We start from the raw sequence: 27,363 nt of genomic DNA, 5'->3' as shown, positions 1-27,363 counted from the left end.
CCCATACAGAGCATATTTGGAACCAACAGGCCCTTCATGAAATTGGTTGGTTGAATTACAATATCATTCATCGGCTTCTCATCTAACTCAACAATGGCGACTTTACTGGAGCCAGGCGGTATGACAATCTTCTTTTTTATCTTTGTTTTGTGTATTTTCATTTGTTGGTCCTGTCTGTTTGAAGTCATAAAGGATGGAACTTTTTCACCTTTAAGTTTGATAGAATAGTCTGTTAAGTCAATAATTGCTTTTTGGCTCTCAAGAAAATCTATACCTAGAATGAGATTATCTGTTATTTCAGCTACAACCATATCCCATTTTGCTGTGGAACTGCCTATGTCCAAGTTTACATTTTCTACTATTCCTGCATTTATTTCTGAACAAGCTCCAGCACTTTTAAGTACGATGTTACCTTTGATTTTGGGTTTGTAAGTTAACTGGTCAAAAAATGCTTCACAAAAATCTATCGGGGTAGAATTAAGTCAGATACAAGATCGAGTGGAAAGAACAGTAAGCTTCGCAAGTAAAGTCTTAACACCGACCCCGCGGAACTATTGTACAACTAGAAAAGAATTATTGGCCATTATATGTTTTACTAGACAATTTCGTCACTATCTATTAGGTCGGACTTTTGTGATAAGAACGGACCACAACAGTTTAACCTGGTTACTAAACTTTAAAAATATTGGAGGACAACTGGCAAGATGGATAGAAGAACTGTCTCAGTATAACATGATTATACAACACAGAGCTGGAAAGAAACACATTAACGCAGATGGATTGTCAAGAATACCGGATGACATTGAAGCATGCCGTAACTACAGACCAGATGTCAATTTAGAGGAATTACCTTGTGGAGGTTGCAAGTTTTGCACAAGGGCACGGCAACGGTTGCAAACATTTGAGGAAGAAGTGGACTTTGTCGTCCCCTTAACCATAAGAAGACTTGTTGACGACGGTTCATATAATACAAATTGGACTCCGTCATACTCTCCAGTAGAACTGCATTAAGAACAAATGAAAGATTCTGATTTAAAAACTTTAAAGAGATGGATCGAGGATAAATATGAGCCAACTAAAGCAGAACTCAAACTGTGTAGAAGTAGTTCGACATTTTTGGTCATTACGATAGCAAATACAGATAAAAGACTATATTTTACTTTACAAATGGGAAGATCCTATTTCGCCAAGACTCCTTTTCATGACACCAAAACAGATGCAAAAGGAACTTCTACATGGATGTCATGATGTCGTCTCGTTTGGTCACATTGGACAATATAAAACATTAGAAAAACTGAAACAAATAGCTGTTTGGTTAAACATGACGCAATCTTGCAAACTTAATGTGAAATCATGCACTACATGTAATCTTAACAAGAAATCAACACGAACTGCCAGATCGAAGCTAGGGCAATACCATGCTGGTTTCCCAATGGAACGAGTACACATATACATCTTAGAGCCTCTTCCTGTTACAAAAACAGAAAGTAAATATTTGCTTATGGTAATTGATCAGTATAAACAGTGGTTAGAATGCTTCCCAATTGCAACACAGACAGCTGAAGTTGTGGCAAGAACCCTGGTGGATCATTTCTTTTCTAGATTTTGCTGTCCGATTGAGCTCCACACAGACCAAGGAAAAAACATGGATGGAAATTTAGTAAGACAGCTCTGTGAACTACAACAAATAACCAAGACTAGAACCACACAATATCATCCGTCATCTAATGGACAAGTGGAACGGTATAACAGAACAATACTACAGACAATAAGATGTTTCATCAAAAGTAAACAACACAACTGGGATTTATTTTTACAACAACTAGCTGACCGAGCAACACGCAACTCGCAAACAGGATTCTCTGCTAACATGATGATGCTGGGAAGAGAAGTTTTTCAACCAATTGATGTAATTTTAGGCACTTCAAACTGGAATGCGGACAGAAAAGAATTAATTTTCACGATATATTAAAGATCTAGGGGAGAATTTAAACAGGGTGCATGACATCGCCAGGGATAATTTGAAGGCTTCACAGGAACGACAAAAAGGCATATACGATTTAAAATATAACCAGAATATGTATAATGTCGGAGATGTCGTTTATAAACTCAATCAAGCTACAAAGGTGGGATAGTCTGCCAAATTGAAATCTCCTTGGAAAGGACCATATTTGTTAACAGCTTAGCGTTCACCTGTATTATACAAGATAAAGGATAGGAAAACAGAATCTTGGATTCATCATGACAGAATAAAACTTTGCGAAGTCAGAGAATTTCCAATCTGGATTAAAACGATGAGGAATCAATTAATGGATCAAACGATGGATGAAGAAACTAACGTAAATTTACGAATGCCCAATTGGATTGCCAGATATATTTAAAGAAAACACTAATGTCATGAGTTCGTCAGATCCTCTGATGTCTCATTTTATTGGTGATGCTGCAATTGTGAGTGCGCCAGATCCTCTGGTGTCTCACACAGTCACTTCTTCAGAGAATAAAGCGCTAACCGACATGTGTGAGAAGAATATCAATGGGGATCTGATGTTGAATCCGATATGTTAAGTAGGCGGGGGCAAAGGAAAAAACCTGCCTACTTATCAGACTTATGTCGGAGATTAATGATTTTGTTGCAGATAATCATTATTTTTGTATAATATTGTACCATAGTTTTTTGTCCACTATTGTTACTTAGAAAAGAAATTTTTAGCCAAAGTGTAACATATTTTTAAGCTTTACTACATGTATTAACGTGTGCACAATTTTTGCTTATAATTTTTGCTTATAAAGAAACTTAATATATTTTGATATGTTTCTATATCTATTGTGTATGTCTCCTCTCAATGTTTTACTTATTCCTGCAGTATGCATGAAGATGGTGAATTTGAGCCGGACTATGGACCTTTCGAGGATGAACTACCAAAAAATGATGCAATGTATATTCGTGCGAGTACAAAGAGATACAATAAGGGAAAAAAGTGTCCGACGTGTGCGGGAATTTTCACTAATGTCAGCAGACATGTGTTAAGAACGCATCTACCTTGGTATGCTGCCGCCCAAACTGCTTGCTGGCAGTGTAAAATACAATTTGCTCAGAATAGTGTTTTAGATGCTTATATTGCAGAATGCCATCAATCTGACATAAAGAATACAAGTATAAGACAAATCTGAACGCTGGGTTAACCTAATGAATGGTTTGTTGGCCGTTGTTTCTAAAGAACTCGAATGTGATCCTCTACAAGATCCCTGCAATTCAGCTGACAAAATCTGTGTTTATCCCAAGCATTCAGAGCACATTTTTCAGAGAAAAGATTTAGAACTGGTATCCATATTTAATGCCACGAATGAATATGTATTTGAAATTGGAAGTAAAAATATTATAGTTCAACCCCCATACAGTATACCGTTTATGTTACATTGGCGAATATTAGCTTCATTGATCCAACAAACAGAAATGAGCGAGAACATCATTTCCGTTGAGAAAATTAAATCTTTAAGACCAGTTTTGGAGGTAAAGGAGACACTACACCTTACTTTGGATATGCTATAAAAAAAAAAGGCACCATTTCATTACCTCACTTTTTTTGGACTTGACCAACAAAGATTATAAAATTTCTCATCTTATTAGCAAGTACTGTTATCCCAGAAACTGGCCGTCTAGTGATTTAAGATCCAAAATTAGGTAGGATAACAGGATTAAACTAACTTTCGGCATTCACCCACGAATTGTGGAGATGGAAAACACATCAAAACTAAATGAATGGATTTCGGATTTGGAATGGCTGTTAAAAGCGAATAGAGTGGTTGCTGTCGGTGAGTGTGGTTTAGATAATAGTGGGAGGAAATGGGATGTAGAAAAACAGATCAAGTTTTTTGAAAAACAAATTGTAATTGCAGTTAAAAGAGATTTACCATCGGTTATTCATTGCAGAGGAGATGAACGTACTGATGAGATATGTTTGAATACACTTGTTCAGTTGCTGCCGAAACACTTTAAATTACACAGGCACTGTATTAATGGAGATGAAATTATGTATCGGAAATGGAAAACGTCATTTCCAAACTGCAAATTTGGCATTTCACCGTTCATCCAAAAATATCCAAAATATAGGTCTCTAGTGTGTAACATGAAATTGATTGATATTGTATTGGAGACAGAAGCCCCGTATCTATATTCTGAGTTTGAGGATTATGGCTCACCGTTGATGATAAAGGATATCTATGAAAAATTGGCAAACATTTTTTTGTGTAGCGTAGAAGAAATAGCCAATATTACGACCAAGAACGCTACAGATGTCTACAGCATCATTTAAGTCATGGCGGATATTTTGTATATATATATATAGTACTCATTTCGTACATAGTTATTGTACATAGTTTATTGTGATCATTTTGTGACATTCCAACGTTATGGATACATGTAGCTTCAATTTACGGACCACTGTATTCCAAATTAAGGATTTATTTTCCTGCATCAAACTTCAACCCGTTTGTAACATTTAGTGTTAAGTAAAAGGAATACCTATAACTTTATTCTACAGAAAGGGTTCATTTCTACGAAAGAGGGAGGAATGCTCGTGTTGTTTATTCTTTAGTTTTCTATGTTGTGTCATGTGAACTATTGTTTTTCTGTTTGTCTTTTTCATTTTTAGCCATGGCGTTGTCAGTTTGTTTTAGATTTATGAGTTTCACTGTCCCTTTGGTATCTTTCGTCCCTCTTTTAAGAATATGGTATTCAGTATACCAGCAGTTTATTCGGAACTTAATGCACTTGGCTTTATCGTTATCCATTTACACTACGACGTCATACAAAGGATTCCGGGATTCCCCATGGATTATTGAGCAGTCATATAATAGTTGTTATCCTGATCGGACGTCCCCATTTGATGAGCGGCCTAAAAGATAACCATTGACTCAAGCCTAGGATTGTGATATTATAGGTAATATATTGCATACACTATCCCTATAAAATCATTACAGAATTGTTAAGAATAAAACAAAATCCTTATCTATTACTCTCCACAATAGATCAAAATAACACAAACATTAACAATTATAGGATTGTATGGCCTTCAACAAGGAGCAAAGCCTATACCACACAGTCAGCTATAAATCACCCCAAAACGCAATGTAAAACAATTCAAACGAGAACCAGATGCTCCGCAGGGCGCAGCTTTATACGACCGCAGAGGTTGAACCCTGAATGGTTGGGGCAAGTATGGACACAACATTCAAGCTGGATTCAGCTCTAAATTTGGATTGTGATTAAATAGTTGACACAGCATAGGTTTCTGACACAGAATAAATGTGGTCTAATGAACTTAAAATATTTGTTTTTGCCTTTGAGCAATTCACTATACTGTTGAATATTAATCCTCTCAAAAAAATGTTTGAAGAAATTTTCTTTTTATTTATGAAATCTGAAATGAGAATAATTTACCCCCCCCCCCCCCCCCCAATTTTTTTTACATCCCCCTTTCCCTTTTTCCAAAACTGATCTCAATTCAAATTTCTAATGGAGCTTGCAACAATAACTACTCATTTAAATACATCATAAAATATTAAAATGTAAAATAAAGTGCTTGTTATCACTGAATGGTAAAGATTGTTTTAATTTATCAGTTGGTAGTAAAAGTGAATATACATTGTATATTGTATAAAACAATGATTTAAGTTGATTCAACTACTACTCTGGACAAAGAAAGATAACTCCAATTCAAAATTTCTTGCTATTGCACAATATTGTGCAATTAGATATTTCTTGCTATTGCGCAATACTGTGCAATTGAAAATATTTGCTATTGCACAATACTGTGCAATTGAAAATTTCTTGCTTTTGCACAATACTGTGTAATTGAAGATTTCTTGCTATTGCTGAATACTGTGCAATTGAAAATTTCTTGGTATTGCACAATACTTAATATAATAATTTGGGATCCTGATTTGAAAAAACTTGAAAACTGGGCCCATAATCAAAAATCTAAGTACATGTTTAGATTCAGCATATCAAAAAAGCCCAAGAATTCAATTTTTGTTAAAATCAAACTTAGTTTAATTTTGGAACCTTTGAACTTTAATGTAGACCAATTTGAAAACGGGACTAAAAATTAAGAATCTACATACACAGTTAGATTTGGCATATCAAAGAATCCCAATTATTCAATTTTTGATGAAATCAAACAAAGTTTAATGTTGGACCCCAATTTGGACCAACTTGAAAACTGGGCCAATAACCAAAAATCTAAGTACATTTTTAGATTCGGCATATCAAAGAACCCCAAGGATTTAAATTTTTGTTAAAAATCAAACTTGATTTTGGACCCTTTGGACCTTAATGTAGAGCATTTTGAAAACGGGACCAAAAATTAAGAATCTACATACACAGTTAGATTCGGCATATCAAAGAACCCCAATTATTCAATTTTTGATGAAATCATACAAAGTTCAATTTTGGGCCCCTTATTCCTAAACTGTTGGGACCAAAACTCCCAAAATCAAAGGCACTAATACAACTTTTTTTTTTAATTAGAGCATGACAATGAACTCTGAACAAGATAAAACGTTTTATGCCAATCTTTTAATAAATTTAAAATTATATTCCATAGCTTTTTTTTATTCTTTTTTCTTCAATAATATGCCTCTATCATCTTAACTAATGTGTCATTTGGCCTCTTGTCTCATTGGCAAGTATACCACATATTGTTTTTAAAATTAAAAAATTATTTTCAAAGTTGATGACTAAATGTTTATCTATGAAGTACACAAATTGTGTTGTTATCATTGTTTATAAGGTGGTAAACCTTAGAAATAAAGCAAATGTCACTATTTTTGTTTAAAAGTTTACAAGTTCTTGTTCTCCATGTCTGATATTTGATTCCAATAAAGCGTGTTTCTCCATTACAATTTAAAGGAAGAGATTATTAGAATTATTTTTTGTAAAGCCAGTCAAGGTCGTTAAATACTTCCTGCATCGTCATCAGAATGAAAATACCCAAAACCCAACAAAGAAAAAGATTGTGCCATTGTTTTTTTTATAACAGTGAATGATTCATTTATCAAACTTCTTCGAAGTATAGCTTAACATTATTTATTTGCCAAAATGTACAGTATGCAGGGCTCACACTACTTCAGAATTATAGGGAAAGGTGACTCCTTTTTGAGACTGATAGGGAGAAGTGGGAAGATTTGAAGAAGTGCTCATTCGTGCGGTGCGCTGCATTGTTTGGATTTTACTATAGTACAAAGGGTCATACACCGTATGTAAAAAATGTTTTTTTTTATATTGTTCAATTTATATCTGCATGAGTACACAATTAAGGTACCAGTTCAAATTAAAAGTTGTTTAAGTTTTACTAAGGTTCTATGTACCATTATGTACAGAATTGTAAAAATATAAATTATGTTAATCTCAATTTGACGTAATTTACTACAATGTAAACATTTTAACACTCCGGATTCTGTACGGTTCTAATTTGTAAAATTTTGATTTTGATTTTTTTTATATCACTTATTGTTCCACACTTCTGTCTTTCTGATCTACAAATTGTACATTCACAATCAAAAATGAATCGTATGACAAAGAGGCAATCTTTGTGCTCATCCTCAGCTGGTAACAATTCTTTCTGTCTTTAAAAGTTAGCATTATTAGTTATCTAAACCTGTATGATTGTCAATGAGACCACTAGTTACGCGTGATCTAACGACCTAAAAGTTAATAACTATTTTTCACCGTACAGCATTCAACCATGAGCAAAACCTTTACGACATAATCTGCAATAACAAAAACGTGTGGACATTACGGGGTACATTATATTCAAACAAAAATAGTAACATGTATATCCCCTCAACATCCAACATTATAAATTTTATTTAAAAAGAAGAGTTGGTATGATTGCAAATGAGACAACTGTCCACAAGTTGAAGAGACTAACACAGAAATTAACAACTATAGGTCACCGTACGTCCGTCAACAATGAGAAAAGCCCATCCATACCGTATGGCCAGCTAGTTTGTTTTCACACATGTATGTAACTTGTTAAAATTTGTAATTGGTTTCTGTTCTGTAACTGAAGTGTCCCTTAACCAAATGTTATATCTACCGGCTACTTTGGATAGCTCTGCCCTATATACATGATATAATATTATATATATACAAGCACATGCATATATTTGAGTACCATGGACATGTACGCATTTCCAATTTATTTCTATTTTCTTTATAAATTTTGCCTGTTATTCTCTATTATCGTAAAGTGGTTTTACTAAAACTGCATATGTAATAAGAAAGACGTCTAAACTGTATGAATTTGTATTGATGACTAAAGTACAAGATAAAGTAAACGACGTTGGATATACAATAAAGCCGCGTTACGTTAACGTTCTCTTCTGTGCGTGATTTCAAAGATCGATTTTGTATTTATTTTAGCACCCCTCATGGGGTTATATGTTAATATATTTCACTCTTGTCTTTATTTTTATGATTTCAATTCATGCAATTATTCCAAAACTCTATTTTGTAAACCCCTTACAGACCCTCATGAGATCTACAAAATATAGTGCTAACCCTCATGAGATCTACAAAATATAGTGCTAACCCTCATGAGATCTACAAAATATAGTGCTAAGCAGAGACTAAATAAAGATTATTACTAAATGAAACAAGCTTTGATATGTTTTTGTCAATTGTTGAAGGTTGTACAGTGAACAATGTAAGCTTGAAAAGGCCCATACATGACAGAATAAAATTTAAAATAGATTTAGCATAATAAAACCCTGAATATTGTTGCATGGCATAGGAAGTAAAGTTTAAAAGTAAGGCAAAAAGATGTTGTAATAGGCTCTACAAATTCATTTTTTTTTTCAATTCTAAAATATTTTTTTCATTTTTTTTTTCATTTAGAATGCCAAAGAGGAAAAGAGGTAGTAAGCTTACAAAAGGAGTAAAAAAGAAAAGTAATCCTCGACCATGGCCATCTGTTGGTCGCATTATGGAGGAGATATCAGTTGCAGTTTCTAACCCCACTGAAGAGGAAAAGGATGAACCATGTTTTAATCAAGACTCATCTCTGCTCGAGTTTGTACGTTCGGAGGAAATTTCTAATGCATCAGGTGAAGACAAAGCAGAACACTTGTTAGATGAACACTCAGACTACACTTACGCAGCAAAAGAACAGCCATTTGAGAATTAAAAAAACATGTACACTTCAATTTGATTGTCATGCTGATTTTTTATAGCACCAGTGGAAGGCACAGAGAAACAGATTACTCAAGAAATAGAGATATTTTCAGTGAATGAGACACGCAATGAACCTAAAAAACCTTGCCTTTCTCCCTTTCAGACTTTATGCGATTCATTACAAGGTAGCATAAGCGATCCATATATCCTTAGCTGTACAGATAGGGAAATTTGCATAGTTGAACTGTACCAGATCAGTTGCAGGGAAATGAGCATTAAACTATCAGTTATTATTAACAGTAACTTTTGTGCCAAAATATATGTACATAGGAAGGAAGTGTCAAGTGACAATGATATTTGGACAGGACTGCCAACAAAATATGATAGCTTAGAATCTGTGACAAAATTGTTGTCACGTTTAAAGCGGTTTTCTGTCTGTGTCGGAAACCCCGATGAAGAATATCAGTATATAACTCCAGTTGGATGTGGAATCAGTGACAATGTCACCAACACTATTCACAGCTACAGGGAAGGTAACTTCAGTGCCACATCAGGGACTTTTTCATACGGATCAACAATCAGATCAGTTCATTGTTCATTGTTAGTCAGAGGAAAGCGCTGTTCACAATGTTTAGATGAACGTCGCATTTTAAGAAAGAGACACCAAAGAGCTGCAGAGCGTCAGAATTCGCCTCCAACAGATTTTGTGCACAAGACAATCAAACATGAAAACATGAGTAGATCAAACCTGATAGAAAAAATCAACCAGCAGCGAGATGAAATGAAGTCTATGTCATCAGAAATTGAAAAACTGAAGAGAAAACGTAAGCAGGACATTCTCCGGGATGGTGTTTCATTTGACCAAGTGCAGAACATTGAATTAAAAGACTGCTTGTTGTTCGGTGTGAGCCAAGGCTCCGTGTTGAAGGCCGTACTTTAACCTATAATGGTTTACTTTTTAAATTGTTATTTGGATGGAGAATTGTCTCATTGGCACTCACACCACATCTTCCTTTATCTATTGATGTCCACATGTAACAATTAATTTATGAAAGCACATCCAGACCCAAACAGTGTAAAAAGACTTTTTTGGGAACAACAGTGTAAATTTGAGACATCTGGCAAAAATGGAATGAGGTTGCATCCAATGATAATAAGGTGGTGTCTTTATATGAGGAACAAAAGTGCCAAATCTTACGATTCTATGAGAGACTCTGGCTTTATACAACTGCCCAGTGCAAGGACCCTATTTGATTATTCACACTACACTAAGAGTGCCTTGGGATTTCAGGCAAATGTTACCAAAATGTTACATGAGGAAGCAAAGAAATTAGGTATGTACATGTACATGTAACACTTATATACTGTAGTGCTCAGTCTTGATCAATATTATATATATGGCATTAATTTATTAAGATAATTTAGAGATCATGAAGTCATGGTACAAGTTCATTGTCACAAATTCGTAAGGCAAAATACATTTATTTTTAGAATTTATATTTAAAACTCTAAAATTGCAAATTGATTATAATTAGACTTCAAAAGTGGAGGGTCTTAACCAAAGTGTTGTGTTTCCTTCTTTCCTGAATGTCATATATGTATATTGTCATGATTGGTTGGAGGCTTTATATGTCTCTGATATTAAGTTATAACATAAGATTGAAAAAAAATATTTTACATGTTCTTTACCTTTGTACAATGTTATACATGTACCTGTTGATTTTGTAAATGTAAAATGTATGTTTTGTAAAGTTAAGAAAATAAACTGACAATTAATGCATGGCAAAAAAGGCAAAAGACGAACATGCATGACATAAACATGCTAAAGAAAAACAGCAGCCTTAATATACAATAAAGATGAATAAATATTCAATTTGGATTCAATGGCAGATTTTCATAAGTGGGGGCCCACTGACTGCCTAAGAGGGGGCCCGCTCTGGTCACACTTCAGTGATTCCCTATATAAGCAACCAATTTTTTTCCAGAAAAGGGGGGGGGGGCCTCCAAGTCCGCCTCTGGGATTAATGTGGAATATTTTGAATAGGTGATGAAGTACACAACTTACAAGCGTTGTTTGGATTTATGTTTGTATTACATGTACGTGTACATTCAAGATTGAATTTATCAAGATCAAATTGATATGAATTGTTTCACATCAGACAAAGAAATCTGTTAATCGAAACATTTATCATGTTTATTGATACTGACTTGTGTTTATTGTTTTGGAATATTGGTATTGAACTCTTTTAGAATGTTAGATGTGTATATATTTGTTTTATTTTTTTTTGGTTTTAATTTTTGGCAGGATTGGTTTGTTTTTCATACATATAACCATTGCAAGAAATTTGTTGACTTCTATCTTGATAAAACTGTATGCATGCATATATTATATATATATGTACAATTTTGAGACAAAATAATTTGATATGTTATTATTATAAATAGGTATGTTTAAAGAGAATAACAAAAGTTATGTAGGAGTATTGTTTGATGAGATCCGGATTAAAGAGGACCTTGTTTATGACAACCACACAGGAGAATTAATTGGGTACTGTGATTTAGACTCTATAAGCAACCAAATCATGAACTTAGAGAAAGCTGTAAATGACAGCAAACCAACACAAGTCGCAAAGTTCATGCTAGTGATAATGGTCCGAGGGATAACTACGAATCTCAAGTTTCCTTTCGCAGGCTTTGCAACAAACAGTATAACTGCAGACTTTTTATATCCGATCTTTTGGAAAGCTGTATCATTTAAACTTAAAGTCCTATTTTGTATATGTGACGGAGCCTCTGCAAACAGAAAATTTTTCAAATTGTACAAATTAGACAACAGTACAGAACCTGTGTATTTCACCAAGAACCCCCATGATGAGAACTGTAACTTATATTTCATTTCTGACGTGCCACATCTGTTGAAGACCGCCATAAATTGTTTAAGCAATTTGTATTCCCACAAGAAAACTCGTCAGTTATTGAATAGGGAAAAAGACATTTCATGGATGCACTTGGTCCTTTTGTTTGAAGAACATTGTGAACAAGATATTTATAGTCCATGTTCAAAATTATCCAGACCGCATATTGATTTGACAGCTTTCACTTATATGAAAGTCAATCTGGCCGCTCAGATATTAAGTGGAACTGTGGCAAATGCGTTAGAACATTTTTACGATGAAAGTGTTTCTGAAACTGTATGTTTCATTAGACATTTTAATAGATTTTTTGATTGTCTTAATGTGAGGAGTCTGTTTGAAGGTCGCAACAAACGAAATCCAGATTTGGACCCATATACAGATGTGAATGACAACCGTTTGGAGTGGCTGACAACAACTTTTCTGGGATACTTTGAGGAGTGGCGACAAAATATTGAAAATAGAAACATTGCTGCAACCGCTAAACAAAAGGCAGCCATGACTTTGAGTAGACAAACATTAGATGGACTAAAAATCAGTGTAAAATCCATTACTGAATGTGTTAAAAGACAAGGTGTGATAAGGGCCGTTTCTGGCCCCCCTTTTCCCAGAATTTTTAAACTTTGAACTTGAAACCAATCACGTCTGTGTAATGAACTGCAGTTTCTGATCGTCCACGTAGAACCTTATTTTTAGGTGTTATGTACTCAAATATGTTAAAACTGAGACCTTGAAAAGCCCTAAACGACGAAAAGTGTAAAAAATCTACAATTTCGTCATGTTCGGAGAATTTTTTTTACATCAGCGCCAACGTAGACCATCTTGAAATTTTCAAACATCAACTGTACTCTTAAGAATGTATCTTTCACATAATAAAACATCATGGTGGTCTACGTTGGCGCTCATGTCTAAAAATTTAAAAAATAATCCGATTGTTTACATATTTTGACAAGTCATTATAATACGTCAAAGTGAACGGCACGGTTACGAAATTATTCCGGGATCCATAATTGATCAGAATATCACGTACGGATTGTTTTATGTCGTATCCAGTCATCAAGACATGTCACTCTCGAAATATGTTAAACGTGAAATTAGACCCATAATGATCAAAATAGTTTAACACTGTACAGCCAAATACAGAGTTATGTCCCTTAAAATATGGTGGATTTATTTTTATTCATTATAATTTTCAAAAATTGTATGCCGATGATATTGTATTATTATCGGATAGTAAAGAGGGTCAAACGGGAAGTCTTTTCTAAACGAATTTTATTATAATGGCAAATCCTTAGAGACAGTTAGTACTTATTGTTACTTGGGTATTAATATTAGATATAATGGTAGTTTTAATGTCGCCATCACTTCGCTTATGGAAAAAGCTAGGAAAGCATATTTTAAAATAAAGAAAACAATAGGATTAGATAACCTTTGTAAACTTCTGGAAAAACTTTTTGATTCCTTAGTAGCCCCATATTCTCCTTTATTGTAGCGAAATCTGGGGGATTATTTCGACATTTAAAGACAGTGATGCCTATGAAAAGTTGCATATAAAATCTATTAAAGAAATCTTGGGAGTACACTGTAAGGCCTCGAATGATGCATGTCGTTCCGAACTTGCAAGACTACCATTGAAAAATAGGATAATGTTATCTTGCATTAAATTCTGGGACCATTTAATCACTTCAGAAGGAAGTTTAGTTCACCAAATATATAATGCTACAAAAAAAAGCAACCCATGGGTTAAAAGGTTAAATATTATTATTCAAAACTTAGGTTTATCTTATTTGTCAAATGATAACCTTACTATTAAACCCCTGTTTGGTTTTATAAAACAAAGACCAGGGTTTTCAGGAACAACATGCAAATATTTCAGCATCTCCAAAATTAACATTTTTCCAAAGTGTTTACAAAATGAGTGAACGGGCAGGTTATGTTGATGCTTTAAAAAATAGATCAGATCGATCATCATTATGTAAATTAAGAGTTAGTGCTCATAACCTTGCCATTGAAAGAGGAAGATATTTAAAAGTGCCCAGAGATCAAAGAATTTGTGAAATCTGTAAAAGTGGCGAAATTGAAAATGAACAGCACATGCTGCTACACTGCAGAGGTTACTCCAGTATTAGAGAGACTTTTGTATTAAAAATGTTCAAAATTACAGGAAAAAGTATATCCACATTGTGCGATAAAAATAAAATAAATCTTATACTTAATAATACACCTTATACGGCACTAAAATTATCTTCATCTTTCGTAAAAAATTGTTTAAATGCAAGAAGTAATCTATTGTAATAGATTTTCATTATACCTTTAATCGTTTATTCACATATATATATATAATTGTTCGTATTTTACTACCATGTATAGCAAATTGTTTATCCATTCGGTCATTACCATTTATTGTAAATGCGTTTGTGCCAATAAAATATTGTCTATATATTGTCTATATTAATATTTAACGAAATCTTACAATTGAATTTTGTAATAAATTCTCAATACATTCAAACTTTTCTTGTAGTTCTGAAGAAAATCATTTCATAAAAACGTATATATTTTGCACTTTGTAGTTTTTTATTTAACCATCTACAGAAAAATAGATTTATGTATCATATCCATTTCGTGCACAGTTTCGTTACCTTAAGGTTTAGGGCTTCACATGTGAATTGTCCATAATTTAGTAGTTAATTGAACAGAGAATTAGGAATATTAATAAATCACTTGTTGATAGACGTAAATCTGCGTACAGTACTAAACTAATACGTTATGCATGTGCAGTTAGTATTAAATCCAAAGTATGAAATGTAATTACAAACATAGTTCCAGGTAAAGAGCAGTTGATACTGAAATTAAGTTAACTACACTTATACTATACTGTAAATTATGTATTTCCAGCCTATTCGTATATCGGTACACTAATGATATTTCTTATATATGTGTCAGAGCACTCTTTTGACAAGATATAATCATAAAATAAAAGTACACATGTAGCATTCAATTGACTCAGAACCTATATGGATTATCAAATAAACTGTGACATGCTATAGCGAAATTACTTTTAACATATTTTTCTTGCATAAATGCAAATTGGATAAGACCCATGGCAAACAAACTTGAAAAAAGAAGTATGCACTAAAAAAACATGTGTATGTGTTTGCCATTTCGAATGTGTATTTTGTTTTGTCTGGAGTTCTATGTAAGTGACAAAATTTGGGGCTGGTGCTGAATTTATACTAACTCATCATTTTAACCAAGATCCTCTGGAACAGCACTTTGGACATTATAGACATAAATCAGGAGCTAACAATAACCCGACAGTTTATGACGTAAGAAATATGATGACAGCACTCCGTGCAGTTGGTTCCCAGGCTCTCCAACCAAGAAAAGGTAACATCAGTGTGAACAGGGAAAACATCCCAATAGACAATACTGAGCTACCAAGAAGAAGATAGACTGGGGAAAGTACTTTGACTCCTGAACTGTAATTATAAGGAAAATGATAGACAACTAGTATAACTTTCCTTCTTTTATTATGAATTCACATGTACTTTAATATTTAATTCATACATGCATACTATAACAGCTAAAACATACATGTACATGTATAATATATAGTAGGTATAAATCTGTCAGTTTTAACTTAAATTTAACAAGAGGCTGTCACAACGACAGCAAACCGGATTTATTAAAATTTATTTGTGTCCTGGCAATATCACAAGAACCATTACTGATGAATGGTGAAAGTGAAAATCGTCAATATCAAATTTGACCTCCATTTTGTTATCAGTATCAACATCTTAAAATTTGAAAAGCTTAGATTGAATGGTTCATGAGTAAATTCAACAACGTGAATGGAAACGCCATTTCACAATCTTTCAAGAACCATAACTCCTGAACCGTAAAAGTCAAAATCGTCATTATTGAACTTGACCTCTAATTTGCCATCAGTAACAACATATAAAAATTTCAAAAGCTTTGGTTGAATGGTTCATGAGAAAATGCACGGACACGACTGGAAACACCATTTTTCAATCTTTCAACAACCATAACTCCTGAACGGTAATAGTCAAAATCGTCATTATTGAACTTGACCACTATTTTGTCATCAGTAACAACATATTAAGATTTGGGAAGCTTTGGTAAAACAGTTCATGCGTAAATGCACGGACACGACTGGAAACACCATTTTTCAATCTTTCAAGAACCATAACTCCTGAACGGTAATAGTCAAAATCGTCATTATTGAACTTGACCACTATTTTGTCATCAGTAACAACATATTAAAATTTGGGAAGCTTTGGTAAAACAGTTCATGCGTAAATGCACGGACACGACTGGAAACACCATTTTTCAATCTTTCAAGAACCATAACTCCTGAACGGTAAAAGTCAAAATCGTCATTATTGAACTTGACCTCCATTTTGTCATTTGTAACAACATATTAAAATTTGGGAAGCTTAGGTAGAACAGTTCATACGTAAATGCACGGACACGACTGGAAACTCCATTTTTTAATCTTTCAAGAACCATAACTCCTGAACGGTAAAAAGCATTAAAGTCCATAATGTATTACCGTAAAACCTATAATTGTAATATTTATAATGAAGTATAATCTTTTCATATTTGCTACATGTTATATGTATACACAGGTAGTTTCATAACAAGCTCATGGTGTTTGCTTTAACCTTTTTTTTTCTTTTTTTTTGATTTATTTTTTGAAAGAAAAAAAAAGAAAAATACTGACCTTTATTGAAATTTAAAAAAAAAAAAAAAATTGTAAAAGACTAATTTAATCGACTAGGTATTTTCACTGTTGTATTTGTTTTCTTAAAATCTTGTTTACATTTATGAATACAATGAAGTACATGTACATTACACTGTAGTCTGTAGCTATACATAGATAGCCATAATTCATAATTCATATATAATATATATATATGAATTATAGATAATAGAATTATGTAGATGACCATGTATATATATATATATACATGGTCATCTACATGTACCGTAATGTACATGTCCATCTGTTCACCTTGTAAATATGTTATTATTAGAAATGATATAAGTAATTTGTGTACATATATTTTGTATTTGTATTGTCATTCATACTACATGTAACTAATGTCTTTCATACTTAGTTATTAACATGTCTTTCTTTCAACGCTTGTCTCAGACTGCTTGAGCTTTTTTTCACAACTTTTTTGTTCTTTATTATATTATTACAATGGACACGAGTGAAAGCATTTCCACGAATGGTTAGAAACAATTTGATTATGTCCTCCAAAACAAGATGTATTGAGAAAAATCTAACTATGTAAACACCTTTTCGGAATAGTATTTCACCATATAGGATTCCATTATATTCTCCTGTAATTTTTTACACAAGAATGATGAAGCACATATGTTGGATGGAATATTTTTCTTGACAACCATCTCAAACTCACGGATTAGGAGGTAAAAGTTGTCACACTGCACAATAAGCCCACCACGGTCATTCTTAATGGTCCATTTAGAAAATCTGGTGATGAACGAAGAGGTGCTAGATTGCAACCTCAATCTGTCTATACAAGCCATTTTTGAACCTTTTTTTTCACCTGTCAATTTACAACACTTTTTGCTGCATGCTCTTATGATGAAGCCACTTATATAGAATAGAATGCTCTGGTCTTTGTCGGAAAGTTCTGATTGTTGAATGTTAGATTTCTGTGTTTCATGTAAACATTGTTGATTCAGAAGTTGATCTATGAGCTCAAGAATGAACACTTGCTTGAAGTTTTTAAAATCGGATTCAAGAAATTCATTACTATTAAACAGGGTGCTGTATGCCTCTGTCACTGATTTACTTAATCTTACTTTATGGAATTGGAGAAAAACATTTCTCTGTCATGTGGCAAGCATAAATTGGCATTAAATTTGAACAAGTCACTGAATAAGCTATTGAAAAAATCGTTCAACTTCATTGTTTGTCTTACATTGCTTTGTAATTTCTGTTATAGCTGAATCACCAAATAGATTTTGAATAGGATCTGATATGATGCTGTCTGCAGTATTTATGTAGGCAGTGTGAAATATTGTGTCATATGTATTACTGAAATAGCATTGACCATCTGTATTTTCTTTTTTTTTTACTTCAACTTTGTTGGATTTCTCTTCAGACCGGGTAGATGCTGAATTTGTAACCCTATGGTCATATGCTGTAAGAAATGAAAAGATATTATTGAATATGAATGTACATTCATGACATTATAAATAAATGTGTGATAATAAAAATATTATTTATACCTGGAATGATTTTTGTTCTCTTACATTTTGGTTTAAAGACTAATAAAGTATGGAATCATATGCAGTGATATTTTAGATACATTGTATAAATACAACTTCTGATTCTCAGTCTTACTGGTCCTTTTCAATTCCAAATAATGGGATGTATGCCAGTGTTATTTTTACAGGTGTGATTTGGTTTTTCCAAAAGCGACACCAAATTAATTGGTTCATAGGTTTTATAGATTTGCTAACTGTGGGGAAAAAACATCACAAAAACAAACAAGAACACAAAATTATAGGGCTTGTGATAATGATGAAATCGATATCTATTAATCATGCATTTATTTTGTATGTGCCTTTCCCAAGTTAGGAGTTTGTAATTCAATTGTCGTTTGTTGCTGTACATCATACTTGAATTTTTTGTCATTATTTTGTACATAAATCAGGCCATTACATGTTTTGAGTTGTTAAATGTTTTTCATAAATGGACCTTGTATAGTTGACATTGCAGTATGGATTTTACTTATTGCTGAAAGCTTTGTGGTTATGTATAGTTCTAATTTATGTGCCATTTGGTTTCTTGTGGAGGGTTAAATACTATATTGCATATACATATACTGTTCAGGAAAAAAATGTCATACACTAAGGGACGACATCAAAAGTTCGATGTAAGATAAAAAAACTTTATTCATATAGTTTTTTCACTGACCCCCCTATAGCCCTCCTCTTAACTTAATTTGGGAAACATTGATTGACCGATAAGGATATACATGTATATAAAATCGATGTCAATTAAACAAAACTTGCAGCAATTTTGACCCTCCCCCCCCCCTAACCCCATAACTATTTGAATTAAGTTTTTTTATCCTTCATTGATTTTTTTATGTCGTCCCTAACCATTTTGCTAACACATCAATATAGAAAATTATGAAATATTTGTCACTGGACGTTAGATAACCATTGATAAATTCAGCCTGATCAACAACATAGGTAGACACACCTTTTCATGCAGTTTGTATAAAGTAAAAGAAAAGAGGTTTTAACTCACAAATCATGTCAAATAGTTGTAAAACTATATTTACATGTGTATGGCTGTTTCAAGGAGATTTTAATAAGTCCAAAAGGAACATGCAGGGTTCAAAAAAGCATATAAACCATGAACTGATGTATGCTTTGAAGTCCTGCCAAATTACTAGTAGAGCAACACAATATTATGTTTCTTCGTACAAAAATTTTACAGGAAAAGGTAGCGATATCTGCTACTGTGGGTTCAGATCGTTTATAAAGCAGTTTCTTACAATTTGAATATGGTTTTATCTTTCCAGGTCAAAAGTCTTCAATTGTCATAAAGTGTGATTATTGGTAAATTGATGTCCAGTGGCAGATATTTCACCCATGTTCATGACCGGTTAATGGTCTGAACGTCACAAATTTGCTAGGACAAAAAGTCATGCATAGTGTTTTGATAATTGTTGTTCAAATATTTAAGAGAAAGACCTTGAAATATTTTCTATTTATAACATATATTCATGTTAAAGTTAAGGAAATTGTTCATAATAGATATAGGAAGATGTGGTGTGAGTGCCAATGAGACAACTCTCCATCAAAATAACAATTTATGAAAGTAAACCATTATAGGTCAATGTACAGCCTTCAACACAGAGCCTTGGCTCACACCGAACAACAAGCTATAAAGGGCCCCAAAATAAGCCTTCATAAATGCAAATTCATAAAATTTTAATCGGATACGTTTCTTGACACACATGAAACCTTAAGCCACTTTGACATTTATTTTTTATAACTATTATTTGATCATTATTGAATTTTATAAAATTGCTTTATATTTTAAATAAATAGTTCAAGAAAAAAACTCGAGATTTTTTTTTAATTGAGTGTTTTCCTGTTCAAAGCTGAATTGTGACTTTTTGTCCTACATTCGTTCAGGGTGAGGGTTATGACATTTGTATTTATGATAATGCAAAGAAAAGTAAATACACTGTACCTTTTAAGTCTTGTCTTCCGTGTTGCTTCGATGTGTGACCACGGAACCCACTTAAAGTTTTTAGATATTTATTGCAAAGGGGACACTCATATCCATGTGCAGTTGCACTATTGTTCAATTCTTTTTGTTTTGGTTTTTTTGCTGCTAACGCACTAATATCCTCTTCACTATCGCTATCGACGAAAAGTTCGTTATCAGTATATCCAAGTCGTAACTATTGAAATCGTCATCCCAAGAAATAAAATCAGACTTCGACATATTGCGTGCACATGAATGTAGTTTATTTCAAATGAGACATAAATTGCCATTTTCTATTAAATATAAGTCCTAAATACACAATCAGTGAAAAGGAGAAACCATAAATTTACCGACAATCATAAAAAAAAAAAAACTCAATACAAGCTGATAATGTAAATTTCGAAAATCACACTTAGAAAACAACAATTTACCGACAATCCTAAAAACCAACTCAATACAAGCCCAATTAATAATGAACACAAAAAGTAATCAACTTTTAATGATCTATATAAATCATGAATATAAGACAAAAGTCGATCATGATTAACGATAAATATACAAACAAATTAAGTTTTTTAACACATTAATCATCTTTACTTTTTGTAAATAGTAGTTTTGGAAAAAGTGTGGTGTAACAACGCCTTGTTTACAAGGTGTCAATTAAAACCCTTTTTCACAGGTTGTGATTTACCTGACCTTCAAATAATTCAAACCTAATATACATGTCACCTGTGAAATTATACCTCCGAGATAGGTGTATATTCAAAAGAAACCCATTATGAAACTATCAAATAAAATAAACTCTGATACAATTTATCAAGTATTAATTATTTTATATCATTTTTTCTAAATTCAATATCAATTAAATTATGTCTTTTTTTCAAGAATATAAATAATACAAATCAAAATTAAATGACATTGAAATAAATAATTATGTATGAACTCAAATTATTTAATTACTTGTGTTAAATTTCACACTGAAACAGTTAATTTATGCTTAAACACTCGCCCTTACTTCGAGTTCTTTTAATACTTTGATAATAACTCTATTACCCAAAAAAATCTCGCGAGGTTTAAATCTGGCCTTGTGAAATTACGAGATTTCGCTGAGTTGCCAATCTCTTGTATTATATGTCTTTGCTGTTAGAAATATTGAATTTTGACTCCATTTCAAAAAAATAAAATATTATCTGCCCTTTCTTTCTGGTAATTCCAGCAGGACAGTTATTGCAAATCCAATGAAAGTTGGCATAAGTATTTTAATAAAAAAAAAATGTTTTCTTGTCGCTAAACAGTTTCTTGTCGCTAAAATTATTCTTTTTGTCGCTTCTTGACGCTAAAATTATTCTTGTCGCTAATTAGTGAGACCACTTTTAAGAAGGCCTTAATATAAACATCACCATTTTAGGGTTTTTTGTCCAAAAAAATTTGAAATGAAGGAATAATGTTGAAAATTTTGTCTGAAATCAACTTTCATTAATGTTTGCATCAGTGTTAACAACAACAGATAAATACAAACTCACATGCATGTTAAACATATTTGATCAATCAATTTAGCAGCTAATTTTTTTACTCAGGTAAATTTATCAATGAGTGATAGATTTATCTTAGAAAAAAATTAAAGGTCCCAGTAAATAAACTACAGAGAGAGAACAATATAGCTATTGAATTTGTTCATTGGGACAATGAACTGCCAAAAGTTTCAATGGACAGGTAACTATCAGATGAATCTGTAGTATACTTTCATTGGGTTCGCAATAAAATCGTGTGATACTTCAAATTTTGAAGACAAACAAAAGAAAACGTTGTTTCAATTTGAATACAGGGCACAGCTTAACACACCACAGACTGGCTGCTTAAAACAAATTTTTATTTCACTATTTCACTTTCATTAATGATTAAACAAAAAAAAAACATTTTTCATTTTTTTCTTTATCTAATAGCTAGTGCCCTTTTAAAAGAAACAAATCTCCTGGCAATAAAGTAGGGTATTTAAAACTGTTGACACAAATATGCCTCACTTTCATATAATTTTTTATAGTATAATGCAAAGCTTGAATTTTGCCATACTTTACTCCTACAAACTAAAAAAACATTTAAAGACAACCATGACTAAGGGTGCTGGGTGAAATAACCTCTATGGAAATAAAAATGCCAAACCTAATGTACCTGCATACCATATACAGTTGAACTATCATCTGTGGTTCCCTTTTGAATAGCCTAAAAGTATGTAAACTAAGCAAAAGTTTCAAAGTCAATTAAAAATGACTGAGCAGACAGGGCCAAATGATATCAAGAAAAGAAATGAGATGTACCATTGTGTAACTCTAAAACTGACCTACCACAAGTGATACAATATTCTTGGGCTTGTATTTCCTATCATGATTTCCTTGATAGACGGTTTTTGTTGACAAGGAAGCTATGATACTAAGAGTTCAAAATGGAGAAGTTCAAATAATCCCTTCGTCCTAACAACAATCCTGTCCCCTTTTCATAAACCTAACCTACCAAATTAGACTTGTTACTGGGATTGTATTACCTGAGCAACACGACGGGTACCACATGTGGCGCAGGGTCTGTTTACCTTTCCGGAGCACCTGAGAACACCTCCTGTTTTGGGTGGGGTTCTTGTTGCTTAGTCCTTAGTTTTCATTGTTGTTTTATTAACATGTACTTCTGCTTGTCTTTTGTTTTTTTTTCTTTTTGTTGTCAGTTAATTATAACTTATGAGTTTGAATATCCCTCTGCTATTTTTGCCCCTCTATTTATATAAATATGCTGCTTTTTTCCCCAACATATGGTCAATGCGAGACAAATGTAAACAAGAGGCTGTTAGAGAGACAGCAAACCGGATTTTCCTGCATAGGTCCTATGTTAAGCTAAGTCCCCCACTAGCAGCCATCTTCAATGATGGATCAGCCTCAAAGTAAGAACACTTGGTCAACACCTCAGAAGGAACATTAATTCCATGTTTGGTTCTATTCCATTTAGTGGTTCTCTAGAAGAAGTTCAAAATGTGAAAAGTTAACGACATATGGCCATATGGGCGGGGTGAACTAAAAAGAAAATAGGTATCTGACAGTACCTTAATATGCTCACAATTTTTACAACTCATGACAGTTGGTATGCTGTCCAAATATCAGGTTATTCTGCATGTGATACTTTTTATTTGATCATTCACATTGAAAATTAAAAGTATCATCAAGCAGAAGTTTCAACATCTGTTGGTTACATATATGTATATGTGTTTGGAACACCAAAGTTGCCCTATGATAACGATAATCCTATCATGATCGAATGCAAATTTTATATACCATTATAATTAAGACATTTCACTGTACATTTTTTTTTGTAGTACTCTGTCATATTTTCTTTATCACTTTGTCTGTTTGTTTTGTTCACACATTGTTGTAGTGTTGTGTGACTGTTGTACAAGTCAGAGGATGAGCTAACCATGAAACAAGGTTTCAACCATTCTTCATAAAGAAATGCTATAACCAAGTCAGGAATTGTTTATTATTATGACACTTGTTTTCTACTCATTTGATAAGTCCATATACTATAGAGACCTTTTGATATAACAAGGAGTTATGTTTTTATACTATAGTGTTATTAACTTGCTGTTTCTGTATTATGTTTTCGAAAGTCGTACTCGAAAAGGCTGTGAATTATTTCTGTTTCAAGACTACAAGACGTTACAAAACATTGCACATCATTTAACCTTTTTATTTTATGATTACACAAATGTATAACATTACCCCCAAAGTTAAGTCATGGCGTTAGAAAATTAAAAACCTGAAGTTAACGTCTTGTATTAGCCTATGGGCCAATACAGCTTTTATCCGTATTGGCCCTGTTCCAAAAGCAATATGAACTCTTGATTTATATCGAAAGTAGAACGTTATCAGTATTGCACATGCTGATTTATCCGTATTAGGGCTGATTTGCTCTGATCATTTAATAATATTCTGTCATTTTACATTGCCATGAAGATATCTGAAAAATATTTGATATAACATGGAGCCAACTTTTCATACTGATTTGTTGTTCCACTATGCTATTATGTGATTTAGTTAATTGACAGAGAAATGTAGTGAAATGTGTATAGTTATGGTAAAGAAAATTTGTTTCTTGTTATATCTCAACCCTATATGTTATGATTATCGTTGTCATTAGGCAGATGTGGCATTACATAAATGTGTGTGCTGCTACTTACGGTAATAGAAATGAAGCATTCAAACAAGCGGCAGCTGAAAAAATCTTCTCCATTTCCCTGTAAATATTTCAAGCAAAGTTCAATAACCCATAAAAGAAAAACAATGTGGCTTTTTTCTAATTCTATCATACTGATGAGTTACTTTCTAACTGACACTTATACCCAACATAATTTCAGTGTTATAAACTTTATTTTTAAACTTCAATACAAAATATTGTATAGAAAACAATTAAGGAATGGCTGCAATATTTTTTCTGTCTATGAAGAAATAAAGTAAAAAATTTGGTGCACACTGAATAACGTGCGTAGCAGGTTATTTAACAGTGTGCACCACATTTTTTATGTTATTTCAAATAGACAGAAGAAATATTACAGTCATTTCTTAAAATTTAATTCTAAATTCCATTTTAAACCGTAGAAAACCATGAAAAACTTTGATGACGTCACGGTCACATGACTAAATTATGTCTATGGGCTGATAACAAAATAACGTCAGCCAATCAGAAGATGCGTTACATCCAAAATTAAATTATAACAATATAAATCTTAAACACAATGAAGCAATTGTCTTCACTCCTAGTGATCATTTGTGAAATTCTCTTATAACCGCAGGGCGCAGCTTTATACGACCGCAGAGTTTGAACCCTGAACATTGGCGCAAGTATGTACACAACATTCAAGCTTGATACAGCTCTGAATTTGGATTGTGATTAAATAATTGACACAACACAGGTTTCTGACACATAATGAATGTGGTCTAAGAACTTAAACTTAAAAACTTTAAATTTTAAATTGGACATTACCTATTATGGTCCAATATCCAAAATCTTATAAATACATGGTTAGATTCAGCATATCAAAGAACCCCAAGAATTCAATTTTTGATGAAATCAAATAAAGTTCAATTTTAGACCCTTTAGACCTCAATGTGGACCAATCTGATAACCGGGCCCAAACATCAAAAATCTAAATACATGGTTAGATTAAGCATATATCAAAGAACCCCATATATACAATTTTTGTTGAAATTAAACAAAGTTTAATTTTGGAGCGCAATTTGGACCAACTTGAAAACTGGGCCTATAATCAAAAATCTAAACCTAGCATATCAAAGAACCCCAAGGATTCAATTTTTGATGATATCAAACAAAGTTTAATTTTGGACCACGATTTGGACACACTTGAAAACTGCATAGGCCCATAATAAAAAATATAAGTACATGATTAGATTCAGCATATCAAAGAACCCCAAGGATTCAATTTTTGTTGAAATCAAACAAAGTTTAATTTTGGACCACGATTTGGACCAACTTGAAAACTGGGCCCATAATAAAACATCTAAGTACATGTTTAGATTCAGCTTATCAAAATACCCGAATAATTCAATTTTTGTTGAAATCATACAAAGTTTAATTTTGGACCCCAGTTTGGACCAATTTGAAAACTGTGGGGCCAATAATAAAAAATCAAAGTACATGTTTAGATTCAGCATATCAAAGAACCCTACGAATTCAATTGTTGTTAAAATCAAACTTAGTTTAATTTTGGACCCTTTGGACCTAAATGTAGAACCAAATGGGACCAAAAATTAAGAATCTACATACACAGTTAGATTCGACATATCAAAAAACCAAAATTATTCAATTTTTGATGAATTCAAATAAAGTTTAATTTTGGACCCTTTGGGCCCCTTATTCCTAAACTGTTGGGACCAAAACTCCCAAAATCAATCCCAACCATCCTTTAGTGGTCATAAACCTTGTGTCAAAATTTCATAGATTTCTATTTACTCAAACTACAGTTATAGTGCGAAAACCAAGAAAATGCTTATTTGGGCCCTTTTTGGCCCCTAATTCCTAAAATGTTGGGACCAAAACTCCCAAAATCAATCCCAACTTTCCTTTTGTGGTTATAAACCTTGTGTTAAAATTTCATAGATTTTTATTCACTTTTACTAAAGTTAGAGTGCGAAAACTAAAAGTATTCGGACGACGACGACGACGACGACGACGCAGACGACGACGCCAACGTGATACCAATATACGACCAAAATATTTTCAAATTTTGCAGTCGTATAAAAACTCCACTTCAGTTCTTATATGACAGAACTAGATTTATAAGATTCAGAGAACTCTCTCATTTTTATCAAAACTGGGGAATTCCCTCTGACGTGTTTCTAAATTTATAAAAACACTAAATATAAATACTGATTTTCCGTGTTGTTAAAAACACGTATATAAGTCAAGAGAAAAATCAAACATGAAGATTATGAAAAGAACATAATTGTAACCACATCTTCTTTTTTATATTGTAGGAAAGTTGTTTAAGTTCAACCCTTTGTTTGTTTTTACCTTTTAAAGCAAGACAATCATAAGAATCTGAGATGTTCCTTAATGTTTAGAATAAAACGGTTGACGTGAGGGCATGGCCCTGAGCCAATGGTATAAGTCTAAAGATTGCTTGAAAGCAGTCTTATCCCAAAAACTGCTTTTTACCCTATGTACTATTTTTAGCCATGTCGGAATCTTGGTTCATGGGTGGGGTCATCGAACACACTTTTTAAACTAGATACCCTAATGATGGTTGTGGACAAGTTTGGTTAAATTTGTCTTAGCTGTTTCAGAGGAGAAGATTTTTGTAAAAGATTACAAAAACTTACAACCAGGTGCTGTGTAGGGTGCAGCTTTATATGACCGCAGAAGTCCAACCCTGAACAGTTGGGGCAAGTATGGACACAACATTCAAGCATGATACAGCTCTGAATTTGGATTGC

General features: G+C 32.9%; 2 protein-coding genes across 5 annotated transcripts in view; one reads left to right on the top strand and one right to left on the bottom strand.

The window, feature by feature from the left end:
* Nucleotides 1–27,363, bottom strand: part of LOC139488805 (probable E3 ubiquitin-protein ligase HERC4) — a 248,104-nt gene that overhangs the window by 151,277 nt on the left and 69,464 nt on the right. For all 4 annotated transcript variants that reach the window (XR_011656085.1, XM_071274726.1, XM_071274728.1 and 1 more), the window contains exon 11: nucleotides 24,591–24,647. Coding sequence is in view for 3 of the 4 variants with exons in the window: in XM_071274726.1 (XP_071130827.1) it covers nucleotides 24,591–24,647 (57 nt within the window). In the remaining variant the exon portion in view is untranslated. The remainder of the gene's footprint in view (nucleotides 1–24,590; nucleotides 24,648–27,363) is intronic.
* Nucleotides 10,096–12,829, top strand: LOC139488806 (uncharacterized). Its single transcript, XM_071274729.1, has 2 exons — nucleotides 10,096–10,509; nucleotides 11,621–12,829. Exons 1-2 carry the CDS (start codon nucleotides 10,224–10,226, stop codon nucleotides 12,712–12,714), a joined length of 1,380 nt encoding a protein of 459 aa, XP_071130830.1. The 5' UTR covers nucleotides 10,096–10,223; the 3' UTR covers nucleotides 12,715–12,829.

Source organism: Mytilus edulis, chromosome 9 (genome assembly GCF_963676685.1).
Source record: "Mytilus edulis chromosome 9, xbMytEdul2.2, whole genome shotgun sequence".
Classification (NCBI taxonomy): Eukaryota; Metazoa; Mollusca; class Bivalvia; order Mytilida; family Mytilidae; genus Mytilus; species Mytilus edulis.
This window is presented reverse-complemented; position numbering and strand designations above follow the sequence as displayed.

Coding starts and splice junctions, on each gene's coding strand:
- LOC139488806 (XM_071274729.1), top strand. CDS start 10,224: ATGAAAGCACATCCAGACCCAAACAGTGTAAAAAGACTTTTTTGGGAA. Junction 10,510..11,620: donor TGAGGAAGCAAAGAAATTAG/GTATGTACATGT, acceptor TATTATAAATAG/GTATGTTTAAAGAGAATAAC.